Source organism: Spermophilus citellus, assembly GCF_964194105.1.
Source record: "Spermophilus citellus genome assembly, chromosome: 3".
NCBI classification, from domain to species: Eukaryota; Metazoa; Chordata; class Mammalia; order Rodentia; family Sciuridae; genus Spermophilus; species Spermophilus citellus.
In genome coordinates, this window is record NC_138184.1 from 122632012 (window position 1) to 122646742 (window position 14731).

The 14731-nt window shown below is 40.6% G+C and overlaps 1 protein-coding gene across 4 annotated transcripts in view; it reads left to right on the forward strand.

Moving 5' to 3' along the window:
- Positions 1-14731, forward strand: part of GRB10 (growth factor receptor bound protein 10) — a 190278-nt gene that overhangs the window by 72588 nt on the left and 102959 nt on the right. For all 4 annotated transcript variants that reach the window (XM_081287896.1, XM_081287897.1, XM_081287895.1 and 1 more), the window contains one exon: positions 14639-14705. In XM_081287896.1, the coding sequence (XP_081144022.1) occupies positions 14639-14705 (67 nt within the window). The remainder of the gene's footprint in view (positions 1-14638; positions 14706-14731) is intronic.

Sequence of the window (14731 nt, forward strand, 5' to 3'; positions counted from 1 at the left end):
CCCAAACCTGAGTTCCTTTCCTGCACTCCCTTCACAGGGAGTAATTTGAGGGAGTTGGTCATTTATCTTTTCCATCTTTGTTCATCCTCTGTGTACCATTCTGGAAAGTTCTGTTGCTTCCTAGACTGTATCATCCTTCAATGGCAAGGAGCCTCCAGGAAGTGTCCTTGGACATTGGTCTTCAGGGAGGGAGAATAGAGAAGAAATGTGGTTCTAATCTTTGGTTTATCTCATCCAAAATATTTTTCATTTCACATGATTTTTTTTAATCTACAGTGGCTTGGTTTATTCATTTTATATCTTCCCTTTCTCTCCTTATCAGGCTCATGGTTCCTTTTACCTCCATGAACATACGAAATGTGCTTCTTATCATTATTTTACCCTATTGTCTTCTGTTTCTATCATCTTTGACATTTCTAGATCTGTTTCTCTGGGTCGATTTCTTTTATTGTTTTGGGTCTTATTTTCTTTTTGTGTCTGGTGATTTTCATTTAGATGCCAGACATCATGAGTTTTACATGATGGGGTGCTGGTTTATTTTCAGGGGAAAATAATCTTTTCAATATTTTTGGGCTTTATTCTGGGTACGTTTAAGCTTCTTAGGAATAATTTGATCCTTTTAAGACTTTCTTTTAAGCTTTGTTAGTTGGGTCTACACGTACTTTTAGTGTGGGACTGATTTCCTGTTATTATTGTAGAAGGACCCTTTTGGGGACTCTGCTTAATGGCTCCTGTGTAAGGAAATTGTCCATTTGGGCTTGTGGAACCATGCTTTTCTCTACCCTCTTAAGCTCTGAGGATTGCTCTGCCTCCTCCTTTCTGGTGGTTCTTCTGCCCTTTTTTATATGTATGCACTAATCAATACTCAGCTAAACATTTGCAGAAAACCCTCTGCAGAGCTCCAGAACTTTCCCCTATGGAGCACTTCTTTCCTCTTTGCTTTGGCCTTCCTGTATGCTAAGTTCTTTCTCATTAGGAGACCCCCATTCTCTGCTTGGTATACCACCCCTTGTACCACAGCTTAGAAACACTCTAGCAAGTGAGATAGATGCTTGTAGGACCCACTATTTTGTGTCCTCTCTCCCAAGGATCACTCTCCCATTTGGCCTAGCGTCCAAAATATGAAAACTTTTTTAGTCATTTTAGGAGAGAGGGTACATCTGATCCATGTTTGCCAGAAGCTCAGAAATCAAATGTAATATTATTTTAACTGTGGTTCTAGGAGGAGATTAGCTGTAGAATATTTTTGTGTAGTGGACAGACTCAGCCTTGATGGTAAAAAGAGATTTAGTGATGATGTGGTCCAAAGACCTGATTTTTTTTTCCAAATTAAACTATTTTTAATCATTGTTAAAAGTTTTCAATTAAATTTACTGTGGTGGTAAAAGTTTTAGCAGTATTTGTGTGCATCGTCTTCAAATCCTATTTTTAGACCTTTCTCTTATTTCCAGCTCCCGTGTTTCTCAATTCTCCCATTTGGTAGTTTGTTTCTTCATATTGTTTGCCATTTTTGATTATGAGATCATCTTTAATAAAGTTTTTATTCCCAAGGAGGCCCTAGGAACCTGGTGTTTGTGAATAGTCTCTTCAGGGCAGTCTGACATTTGCATCTATGGAAACCCCAGGGTTTTCAGTGTTCCTGTGCTAACTTTTTTTTATTGTTGGTTGTTCAAAACATTACATAGTTCTTGACATATCATATTTCACATTATGATTCAAGTGGGTTATGAACTCCCATTTTTACCCCGTATACAGATTGCAGAATCACATCAGTTACACTTCCATTGATTTACATATTGCCATACTAGTGTCTGTTGTATTCTGCTGCCTTTCCTATCCTCTACTATCCCCCCTCCCCTCCCCTCCCCTCTTCTCTCTCTACCCCCTCTACTGTAATTCATTTCTCCCCCTTGTATTATTTTTCCCTTTCCCCTCACTTCCTCTTGTATGTAATTTTGTATAACCATGAGGGTCTCCTTCCATTTCCATGCAATTTCCCTTCCCTCTCGCTTTCCCTCCCACCTCTCATCCCTGTTTAATGTTAATCTTCTTCTCATGCTCTTCGTCCCTACTCTGTTCTTAGTTACTCCCCTTATATCAAAGAAGACATTTGGCATTTGTTTTTTAGGGATTGGCTGGCTTCACTTAGCATAATCTGCTCTAATGCCATCCATTTCCCTCCAAATTCTATGATTTTGTCATTTTTTAATGCAGAGTAATACTCCATTGTGTATAGATGCCACATTTTTTTTATCCATTCATCTATTGAAGGGCATCTAGGTTGGTTCCACAATCTTGCTATTGTGAATTGTGCTGCTATGAACATCGATGTAGCAGTGTCCCTGTAGCATGCTCTTTTTAGGTCTTTAGGGAATAGACTGAGAAGGGGAATAGCTGGGTCAAATGGTGGTTCCATTCCCAGCTTTCCAAGAAATCTCCATACTGCTTTCCAAATTGGCTGCACCAATTTGCAGTCCCACCGACAATGAGCAAGTGTACCCTTTTCCCCACATCCTCGCCAGCACTTGTTGTTGTTTGACTTCCTAATGGCTGCCAATCTTACTGGAGTGAGATGGTATCTTAAGGTAGTTTTGATTTGCATTTCTCTGACTGCTAGCGATGCTATGCATTTTTTCATGTGCTTGTTGATTGATAGTATGTCCTCCTCTGAGAATTGTCTGTTCAGGTCCTTGGCCCATCTGTTGATTGGGTTATTTGTTATCTTATTGTCTAATTTTTTGAGTTCAAAGACCTGATTTTTTTTTGGATGAGGAAATGGCCAAGAAAGTGATGTTATTTGCTCAGTATCACTGAATTTGTCTCTTATCTGTTTATAAGCATTTGGCTCATGCCACAATATGGTTTTTCATATAGGGAGTAAGAGGTGAACTGTTTCTTGTAGGGATGAAACAGTCCTGCCTGCTGTGAGGGCTAGCTGTATTGCCTTACGGGGGAAAGTAGCTGAAGGACTGAGTCTGCTGTGCCCTGGAATCTGTGCTGTTATGTTCATTTTTTTTTTTAATTAACCTGTTGCTTTATCTAAAAGTCCATTGAAGATAGACCTCAAGGAAGCATCTCTTTGAACTGCTATCACCTTGACCTGTCAGCCATGCTTTTCATTGTGTTCTTGGCAGCTGCTCTTTGTCCTTCATCGCTCTATCTCATACCTGCCTTCTGACGAACTATCAAACCTGGTCCAGGTATGCCATTGGGGACTCATACTGGAGCTCTGGGCCAGATCTCTCTCACTTCCTTCAGACTCCAGGTTCTTGGCCGCAAGCCACCATTTACCCTGGGGTCTCTGCCCTCTGCCTGCCAGAGGGACTTAGAGAGGAAGGAGGAGCCAACCCTGGGGCCTTTTCCTGGTCAGCCAGGACAGTAAGAACTCTTTCCAAGTTCTGAAATTGTTGTTGAGCAAGTTCAAGGAAGAGATGTCAGTGCTTATTCTGCTAAATGGAGAAGAGTATAGGCATATCTTATCATGTTCCTACTATAGTATGTACTTGATTGTCTGCTATAAAGTTAACGTTTTCTCAGTAGTTCCAGCTACATAGAGTTTGCATCTCTGGTTTTAGTGCAGATGTTACAGGGATTATGAAAATGAAAAAAAAAAAGGCAAAGCTTAAAGCTGAAGAAGCTGTATTCAGCTTGATTGCAGTGGCTTTGTGTACCCCCATAGGCTTAGGCTTCATATTTCAAAAGTCAGCTGAAGCTCAGAGATGCTAAGGAATCGTCCCCAATTCCTTAATACACTACTATTCCAAACCTTGTCTTTTCAGGTTCAGACGTATGTTCTTGTTAGCATTCTTGGTCTGCTTTCTTTGGGGTCTGTGGGTTCATATGTAGGAGAGGGGGTTTTGGATTTCTCTTTTGTCTTCTGGGTGGATTTGACTCGTTGATGGCATTTTGGCCTAGTTCTCTGAGACTCCTGAAGCCCAGTACCCATAGTGATTTTCTGTGACAGGGAGGAACAAGTGATTGGAGGAAGTACTCATAAAGAGTGAAAACATGAATCTCTTCCATTTTTCCAGAAATTTGAATAAGAGTTGGCCATAATTACTTGGGGCTAGAGTGAAGATACATTTTATTCCATTTGAAATTTTGTTATTTGTTTTTCAAATTACACTCATATCATAATTTGCATCTCAACTGATAATTTCAGAGTACTTTAAAGGGTAGGCTGTTAGCATTATTTATGTGGGAGGTTCAGAGATTCTGTAGTTGGATCTTCTGATTTCCTGAGTGAAGTTACTGTAGAACTCATAGTGGGTTTAGGTGCTGCTTTCTGACTATTCTAACAAATTAACCTTATGTTAATAGATGGAGAAGTTTTGGTGTCTATTCAGTTGCCTTTTACAAAGAGGTTTGTTCAAATTGAGGATGGAGAAGCTGGTAGTGATAGAGGTGGAGACGATGGAGATCACAAAGATGGTGAAGGTAGAGTTTAAGTGAAGGAGATTGGAGCTGGTAGAGATAGAGGTAACAGAGAAATGTGGTGGTGGAGATGGAAGAGGTGATGGTGGTGGAGGCAGAGAACATGGAGGTGGTGGAGGAGGATGAAGTAACAGGTAACTAGTGGAGAGAAAAGGGGAGGAGGTTCTGGAGAAAGAGGTGGGTCCATAGGGATGGAGGATATAGAAGTGGAGGTGATGGAATGTACTGTTAGAGTATCAGGTCGTGGAGTAGTGGAAGGGAAGGTGGAAGTGGAGTTCATGGGAGGAGGTGAAGGAGATGATGGAATTGCTGATCATGAGTGATGGTAGAGGTGGAGGAAGTGATGGTGGAGGTAGAGGTAGGGGAAGGAAGTGGAAGTGGTGGTGGAGCTAGGAGGTAGAGGTGGGGTGATGGTGAAGTTGACTGGTGGGAATGGAAGAATTGGAGGTGATGGAGGAAGTGATCGCCAAGATTGCAGGAGGTGAGGGTGATAGGGAGTTGGTGAGAAGAGGGGGAGGTAGTGGAGGAGGGGATATTGAAGAGAGTAGGAAGTGGAGGTGGGGTAGTGGTGGAGTTAGTAGCAGGGAGTGGAGGAGGTGCTGGTGAAGATAGTGGGAAGTAGAGGTGATGGTGAGGTTGGTGAGAGGGAATTGAGGAGGTAGAAAAGATAGAGGTGGTGGAGGAGATAATGGGAGGTGGAGATGAGGAGCAGCAGGAGCAGTAGTGGTTGTAGTAAAAATAGCAGCTAACATTTACTGAGGAGGGCTTTACGTGCAGGATCACACTAAATCTTTAAAACAGTCTTCTGAGGTCACAGGAAGGCTGAATGTCTTCCCCAAGGTTATGAAGCTGCTCATCTGCAGAAATTCTAGAGCTAGTGCCCTTCACCTTTAGGATGAGCTGCTTCCTTGATGTGGGGATATTGGATCAAAAACCGGGAACAAAACTGACTTGGCAAAGGCATTTTATTTTGGGAAAACCATTTGTCAAGATTGACAGGCCCTGGGCACGAGGTTTCTTTGTGGGGTGATGGAAATGTTCTAAAATTAGAACATGGTGAGGGTTGTTCAGATCTGTCATTATACCAGCACTCATTGGATTGTACACTCCCACCAGATGACATGCATATTATATAGCATATCTCAATAAAGCTGTTTAAAAAATGAAAGATTGACGGATTTCCCCCTTCCATGAATAACTGAAATTGATGTTTCTGTGTCCAACATTGCAGAATGGGTGGTTAGGATAGACAATTTATGTATTACCTTTGCTGATATTGTCAAGAATGGCTGCACATGGAGGTAGTTATGTTGAAGGAAATGTCTTTGTGTCGAGTACCTATGGCTGTGTGTGTCTTTTTAGATGTACAGAGTTGTGTGCAGGAAGATTTAAAGGAAAACTTGATCATTTTTTAAAATATGGTAGCATTTTTGCTGCAAGTTTCTTATATTCCAAGAAAAATCCAAGTATTTTTGTGTCATACTCAGCAAAGTACATAAATAAAATTATAAATAAATGCATCATTGAATATCATTAATACATTAAAAAAAAGTTACCCTCATTCCTTGATGCGGACTGTTGGCATGCATGTTGAGTTTTCCTTCTTTTATCTCAAGATCTTGGAAACAGTTCTTAGTCTGGATTTTTAAAGAGGAGTTTGACATAATTCTCTGTTGAGAAAACTCTCACTCCCTTTGCTTTTATGTAGACATAAAGTGTGGAATCTAAACGGGCAGTGACATTTGGGGCCCTCCAAAAAGGGGGGTACTCTAGTTCATTTGATACAAATGTTATTTCCATTTGAGGGGACGAATTTACACACCTTGCAACTATCAGAATTGGAGTGCTGATATGGTGACTTTTAGCACTTCTCTGCTACTTAAGGGTTTTTTGGTTGTAAGGATAAAGATAGATTTTGTAGTACCCAGCTCAGTTGTTAAGAATGTATTCTCTGTGTCTACACCCACAGGTATAAGCGTGATATCATGGACAAGGTGTCCCCTTCCTTTCCCATATCTACGCCAGTGTGCTAACAACATAATGTATTACAGGAAGAATTTAAATAAGAGTGCATATAAACTTTCTAGTGCCACTGAATCGGAAACTCAGGAATTGCAGTAGAAAATGTTGTTTCTGCATTAAGTTTTTTAATAAAAATAAGAAATTGTAGAGTTGGGATGGTAAATGTTATCAGTCTTTAACTACATCACATCTAAATATCATCTGTATTTGAAAGTTCTGGAATAGGCATGCCTACAGAAAGTAGAAGTGGGCATCTGGCATTGGAAAGAGGTTGATAAGATGGTAGGACGATGGCTCTTCTCAGAGGTGCAGGTGACACAGCAGCAGATAGCTTTACCACTTATTCTTCACTAGGCCAGTAATCTCTTACGTCAGTGGATTTTCAGTTCGAATCACTTTAACTGCATTTTGTGTGAAACGACATCCCAAGTCTGTTACATTTCACATACCCATCTTGGGAAGCATTGCCCTGTTGTAATTCAGGCAGGGCTGCAACAAGTTGCACCAGCTATCCCAGCCAAGGTTCCCAGGTGGGCAGGAGGTCATGGATCAATTGTGAGGTTTAAATTAAAATGGCACAAACTGTGAGCTTGTCAGTGACTAAAGCAACCTAGGGTACTGATTGGCCTTACACCTACACACCAGGCCCACTAAAGTCCACATCCTGCTCTGCCACTTTTCTCTCTCCTGAGTCACTTTTAAGTGCATTCATTGAAACCTCAGTAGAATAGGGAAAATTAAGTGACCTGCCTCCCTGGACCAGGGTCTCAGAAGTATGCATTGGGTGCCATCCTGGAGGGCTGGAGAAAAAGATTTGAACAAAAGGGGAAGACAGGTAGGAGGTCAGGGGAATCAGCAGATAGAGGCCCCGGCCTGGGAACCAGTAAGGGTCTTGAAAAAGCCAGGCCAGGGGCCTTCATGAGCCCCCTGAAGTATTATTTATGGAAGGAACAGCTGAGCAGGAGAACCAAGCCCTCATCCAGTCCTTGTCCATTCCTGGCCTGCCTTGTTCCACCTGCCACCACTACTGGAAGCCAGGAGTTATCTGGCATGCACAGGAGAAAGGAGTGGAGGAGACTGTCCTCTTCACCCGCCTCCCTCCTGACGCTAGGGCTTTGTATGAGTTCTATAGAATAATAAAGGATTGGGTCACTCTGGGGAAAAGTGGACTCTTCTTGTGGATTTTTATGAAGGTGGTGTTTCTGCCTAGGCTGGATTTTTACTTTGGCCATATGAAAGGTCCAGCATTAAATATTAAAAAATCTTGTGTGACTATGAGGAGGTTTAGGACAATATTCTTCCATCCTTCTACCTTTGCCTGGAGGTAGACAACATAGTCGTGAAGAGCTACAAAAGGCATTTGCTGCTAACTTGACTTAAAGAAGAAAACCCCAGCTTCCCTTTCCAGCATGCTGGAAATTGTGCAAGACATTGATACGTGCGAGACATTGATAGCTCTAACCATAAGGCAACATTGTCCTCCCTGTCTAGCCCTTCCCTTATGGAGAGCCGTTGGAGGCTTCGGAAACAAACACACAAATAGAGGAAACCATGCCAGTGCAATGATAAACCTTTTAGTCTTGTCCTAGTGTTTACTCCCTTCCTCCTGGCAACCTGCACTGTTTGTCTCTGAATGGTGGATGGACATTTGCTCCTGACCTTCCAGGCTATAGGAATTTTTTTTTTTAACTACTCAGTCAGTGGTTAACTTTTCCCCATTGCCTTTTGTGTGTTGGCTTTATTTTACAAATGCTAACTTTATCCATACTATAGGTTGTGCATCCCTAATTCAAAAAGTTCCCAAATCCAAAACTTTTTGGATGCCAACACAAGATGCCGCAAGTGGAAAATTTTACACCATGAGACATTTTTTTTTTTAGGCACAAAGCTATTAAAAATATTGTATAAAATTACTACCTTCAGGCTATGTGGGTAAGTTCTATATGAAACATAAATGAATTTCATATTTAGAGTTGGATCGCCTCACCAAGATATCTCATTATGTGTATACACATATTCCAAGATCTGAAAAAAATCTGGAACACTTCTGTTCCCAAGCATTTCAGATAAGAGATAGCCTACCTATATTAGTTATTTCTTGGCTTCTCAAGGGAAAAGAATTCTTGTCTGAAGCTCTGGTCTCTTGAAAAAGGTACAACTTTTTTGACCTTGAAAATTCATAAACACTGAGCCACTTGAGATTTCATGGTTGCTGCCATACTTTCTCCTGAAAGCCTATCAGAAATTGAACATGTTTGAGGCATAGAGTTGCCAGATAAAAATAGAGAATGCCCAGTAAAATTGCAGGTAAACAACTAATAAGTTTTTAGGATATGTCTTATAATATTTGATACATACTTGTACCGAATAATGATTAGATATTTTCTGAAATGCATATTTTAGTGGGCATCTTGTGTTTTTATTTGGTAAATCTAGTGACACTATTTAGGCAAGTTTCCATTAAATTAAGTTTTCCAGTGACTTGTCTTTTCAATTGGTGACGTCATTGGAGCCTGGTTTCCTTGTTACTTAACAGGCTTTCCTAGGGAAAGTGGAGCATCCAGGGGATCAGTGGGTCTCAAACCTGAGTGTTCCCAGGAAACACCCAGGTGCTGGTGAACCTGTAGGGCCATGCCCATCCCCTGAAGATCCTTACAAGTGTGTGAGATTTCGGGCACCAAGAGGCTGGTCCCACTCTCTCTGGTGTTATGTTATCTATTTGACATACTTTTCTCAGTGTTTCTATGATCTGCTTCCAAGGACATGATCCAATAGCAGAATTTGTATGAGGAATGCATAGCAATTACTCATTTACATGTAAGTACGTATTTCAGATGAGAAGTTTTAATAATGCAAGAAAATTTTAAGACTGATATCATGTACCAGGGATATATTCTGAGAAGTGCATTCTTAGGTGGTTTTGTCATTGCACAAACATCATATTGCATAGGTACACAAACCTAGATGATATAATCCAGTACCCTAGGTTATATGGCTTAGCCACCATCACACCTGTAATCTGTGATTGACAGAAATGTAGTTATAGGTGCAACAACTTATGTATTAAGTCTTTCTTGGCCCTAAGTTTGTTTGGAAGAAAATGACTAAGGAGTTCATGCAAAAGAAGAAGAGAGGAAATCTTCTGCTGATGATAAAACATGTTGACAGACTGTGAATAGAAAAATGTGGGGTGTCAGCCCAGAAGTGGGCAGCTCTACAGAGAAACAGATGAATGTGTATATAGGATTATAATGTGTGCACAAAGTGACTTACCCAGTAAGGCAAAATGAAGAATCGTGAGATGCATGGTGCTATCGTTTGGGTGTTACCTGTCCCTCAGAGGCCCAGGTTTTAAAAGCTTGATACCCAGGTAGCATGACTGGAAGTGGTGGAATCTTTAAGAGGTGGAGTCTAATGGGAGCTATTTAGGTTATTGGGGGCTGTGCTGAAAGGGGATTGTGTGACCTTGCTTCTTTCCTCCTTTCCTTTTAAGTGCTGGTCATGAGGTAAGCTGTTTTGCTCCCATTGCCATTTAGCTGTTTTCCCACCATTGCCATTTAGCACCCCCACCAGAGGCCCGAAAGCAGAGGGGCTAACCAGTCCTGGACTAGAACCTTCAACAGTGTGAGTCAACATGTGTGTGTGTGTGTGTGTGTGTGTGTGTGTGTGTGTGTGTTTCATTTTAAGTTTATTATCTCAGGTATTTGCTATAGTAACAGAACACTGAAAGAAATGGGTTGGGAAAATGGATTCACCATGGGTGGGGGCTTCAGTGTAATTTCTCCCCTCTCACTACCCACCAAAATAAACATCAGCTAGATGAAAGGTTAAGACATCAGGTCAGAAGGGAAATTAGAATAAAATACAAGCGAATGCTTTTCAGTTTTCTTGATAGATGATGAAAACAGTTTTTAATGCTCAAAATAATGAATGGAAAAGAAAAGTTTGGTCAACTTGATTACACTGAAGGAAACCTCTAAGAATCAAAACTATAATAGCATCTAAAGAAAAACGAGATGGGAAGAGCATTTGCTACAAGTATAAGTAAGCTAGTTTCCTACAGCATTTAAAAGTCTTTACAGGAAAATTAAGATACAATGAAATTCCCCTGGGCCAGCACATGAATGGGTCACCACAACAAGCCAACTTGACGTTCTGTGTTGTAAACAAACCTCCCAGCAGTTACTAAGAGATTCTTTGACCCATTTTATTTTATTATTTTAAATTATTTTTGTAGTCGTAGATGGACAGCATGCCTTTGTTTATTTTTTTATGCTAACGATTGAACCCAGTGTTTCGTACATACTAGGCAAGCACTGACACTGAGCTACAGACACAGCGCTAACCCATTTTATGGAGGAACCAGTTGACTGTAAGTCACTGGCCCCCAGCTAGTGAATGGTATGAAGTTCACAGGCATATTTATTGGAAAGCTCTTGTGCTCTCAGGAACTAGGATAGCTAGCCTAAGAGAACCTCCCAGCCTCCAAGAAAAAGAAGACCCAGGGCTAATATGCTCATGAAAAACTGCTCAACCTTAACATTAAAGATCTGCATATTAAAACTGCAGGGTTGAAGCCACTGCTTACCTCTGGAATTGGCAAGAAAAAAATTTCCAGAAAAATAACCAGTCACAGCCCTGGCTTCCTCGCGTGTTATGAAACGGACACTTCACCTCTATTCTGGGCAGAAGGGTAAATTGGGTGAAGAAGATATTATCTAGAGTCTTTTAGAAAAAATTGCATGTGACCGTTGGCCTATTCATTCTACTTCTAAGGATCTTACACAAATAATCAGAAATGTGAGCAAAGTTTTATGTCCAAAGATATTTCTCTCTGATTATTGTTCATGTTATTTGCAAGTTTGGACTACGGGAGAGTGTCTACTACAGTAGTTTCCAATATGAAAAAGGTGATGTTCATGAAGGTATAAAACAACCTGTATGTTAATTACAGGTGCGTAGGTAGGGGCAACAAAACCCAAAATAGTTTACTCAGTTTGATTTCCACAATGACTATCTATGCACTAAAAAGGTACAAAGACCACGAAACTGCCTTTATCCTGCCATCACAGGGTTTAGGCTAATTTCAGTTTTATATCTATTATGTATTTCTAAAACTTTTACATGGTTTGTTATAAAATTCAGAGAAGAGAAAAAGGTTCATGCTAATCTCAATTTTATATCTAGTCTGATTTTCCAAAAAAAATGAGTTTGTTTTAAAATTCAGATTAGAGGGGAAAAGAATTTTGCTTTGAAGGTAAAGAGCAAATTGGATAGGACAACATTTGCTATAGAATTTCAGAAATTAGATGGGCTGACCCCAGTGGGATGCCGCTGAATCTGGGGGGTTGGGAGGCTTATTAATTGGCCCTGAGAGCATACCTCCTTTCTCAGTACCTCCCCACTTTTCTTCTGGATACTATTTTCCCCAAAGTATCCTTCCCTTCTTTCCTAGTCAAAAACTTACTGTATTATTCAGATTTCAGTTACTATGACAAAATACCTGAAATAATCAACTAAAAGAGAGGAAAGATTTGTTCTGGCCCATAGTTTCAGAAGTTTTGGTCCTTGATGGCTTGGCCTGCTGTGGGGATGTCTGGTGCAGGATACCTGCTTATCTCATGGTGGCTAGGAAGCAAAGAGAGGAAGAGGTTCTGGGGTCCTTTTCATTTCAAAGGGCACTCCCCTAATGATATAACTTTCTCATACTAAGCCCCAGCTTTTTAGGTGTCACTACCTCCAAGTAGTGCCATGGGCTAGGGACCAAGTCTTCAACACATGTGCCTTTGGGGAATATTCCAGGTATAAATTATTTACTTACAATCTATATGCTCACCAGTAGGATACTAGCTAAATAAATTACCTTAGACATCCTCTCAGTGAGGTGTGGTAGACCTACGAAGGAATTCTGTCAATGGAGATAACGTTTATTGAAATGGAAATTTTCAAAGATATGCATTAAAACACAATAATATAGAACATATTATATATATGGAGTATACATAAAAAGTACATGTCCCTCCCTCCACAATTGCTTTTAAAATAGGATCATTTGTAACTTCTGTGTGATTCAAATATAACATACATGTTCTCTGTAAATAATGCAAATGTTCTGCACATGTGCACATGATTTTTTTTTCTCTCCTCTCCCATTCTTTTTCCTTCCTATTTGTTCCTTTCCTTTGCTGAAAGAACATTTGTGAAACTGATTAGATAACTCCTTGGGTATGAGAATATATTGAGAGAGATTTGCTTTGACTTTTTTCTTCATATTTTTATTTAATGCATAGGTATTTTCATAATTAGCAATATTCTATCTGAGTAACAAAACGATATTTCTTTTGAAGGGGAAAAAAATGAAAAAAGACATACAGAGGGAGGAGGGGTGGGAAGAGAGGCACCAGTGAAAATATCTGCAGTTTCGTAGGACTTTGTTTTGTTTTCTACAGATTGTCTGGAGGAGGGTGTGAATATGACTTCGCTTTTCTTCGAAGTGTAGATATGAATGAGCTGGCTCTTGTGGAATCTCTTCCCTGGGCTCTCCCTCTTCTTCCCCCATTGTGAGCAGCCCTGAAGCACAGCATGGACCAGACATTAACTGTTCACTGGCAGATTGTTGTGCTCGTAGATGAGATGTTGGCATTGAGTGCGTTTCGTACATGACAAGAAATGCTCTGGGCACAGGAGCCTCTTACTGGGAGGCATTCGGGCAATGAAGTATTCATGCCCTGCTCCTCTGATACCTTGGTGAAACCCGTGTCCTGTTTTTAGTCTTTTGGGGCCTTTGGATGCGAACAATCAAGGAACATGTAGCCAGCTGCTTGCATCCTGATGCTGGGGTGGCTTAGACCACTGGGGATGGTGGGTGTAAAGGCAGTCAACCTTCCTGTGCCTCCATGCCTTCCTCTGTGAAGTAGGAGCCCCGCCCAGCACAGTATGCACACTGGGCACGTTGGCATTTGCCAGCACTCTGCAGTACACAAGCATGCCAGATATTTCACATGCTTCAGTTGCGATGCTGGGAGGGATAGAAAGGGATGAGGTTGCTGATGTCAGCTGGGAGCGAGCCCCGTTTTTGAAGGTTCCATTTAATAATTTTTTTTTCATTTTACAATGGTGAGGAAGCAATATGCATGCAGTAGAAACCCTACTTCAGATGTTGAATTGGGAACTTTTCCTGAGCCAGTGCTATGAAATATGATGCTGTCTTGTGATGTTGGGCATAGGCAGCGAGCTGTAGCTTCCAGTCAGCCCTGTGATCAGGAGGGAAACAGCCAATACTCTACAGTGGGTTGTGCCACTAAGTGTGATGTTTGGTAGGCAGGTGAATTCAGTGCATTTTCCATGTACAATATTTTCCATTTATGATGTGTATTGGGGTATAAGTCAAGGAGCATGTCTACTATATTTTGACTATATGTGCTATGTATTAGTAATAGATTTTAGTGAAGACTTTGTGCTTTGGGCACAATTCAGATTCTTTCTAATTATAGAGGTAATATACATGATTTTAAAAACTTCACAGGTTTCATTAATCTGTAAGAGGAAGTCAGCATCTCCCCACTGTAAGTAGTCATTGCTGTTTTTTCCTAAGTATGTAAATATTAAAAAGCACCCCAACAGTTTATTATGCCTTTCATTAGCAAATTGTGTTTCTATGAAGATGTTTTTCTAGAATTCGTGTGTTTGATATTGCTGTTTTAAATTTGCCTAATTTTTTTTTTCCCCTCACTCTGATATCTGAAAAATACCACTGAACTCCTTATCCATTGTGGAGAGAGCCATTTATAATACACTATCTGGACATTTCTGTTCCAGGTAGCAGAAGGCCAAGGCTCAATTACCAGTAATTGTTATAGAAAGTACATGTGCTCCATGGAATGTTAATTATTGGCATTCATCGCCTAAGCTAAGCAGTTGATAATCATTCTTTTTGAATTGCTATTCAGGGGCGGGAGGGGGGGGGCTATTTCAGTAGTAACTATTCTTCTCACTCCATCGCCAACAGGTTACACCTTTTCATGATTTACTTTCCTACTACAGCATATTCTAGACTATCATTTAAAATGAAAAGAAACTAAGTCAAAAAGAATTAAGGAACTGAGCAGAATGGAAATGCCATGGAGGATGGTTATTGAAAAGTGTGAAATGCCTCATTTGACCCTGTTGTCCTTTTTTTTAGGATAAAGCGGAGCAAGCACCTCCCAGTCCACGAGAGCTGGCACAATCTGAACGAGCGAACAATCCAAGTAAGTAATGAGCAAGAACTTAACTA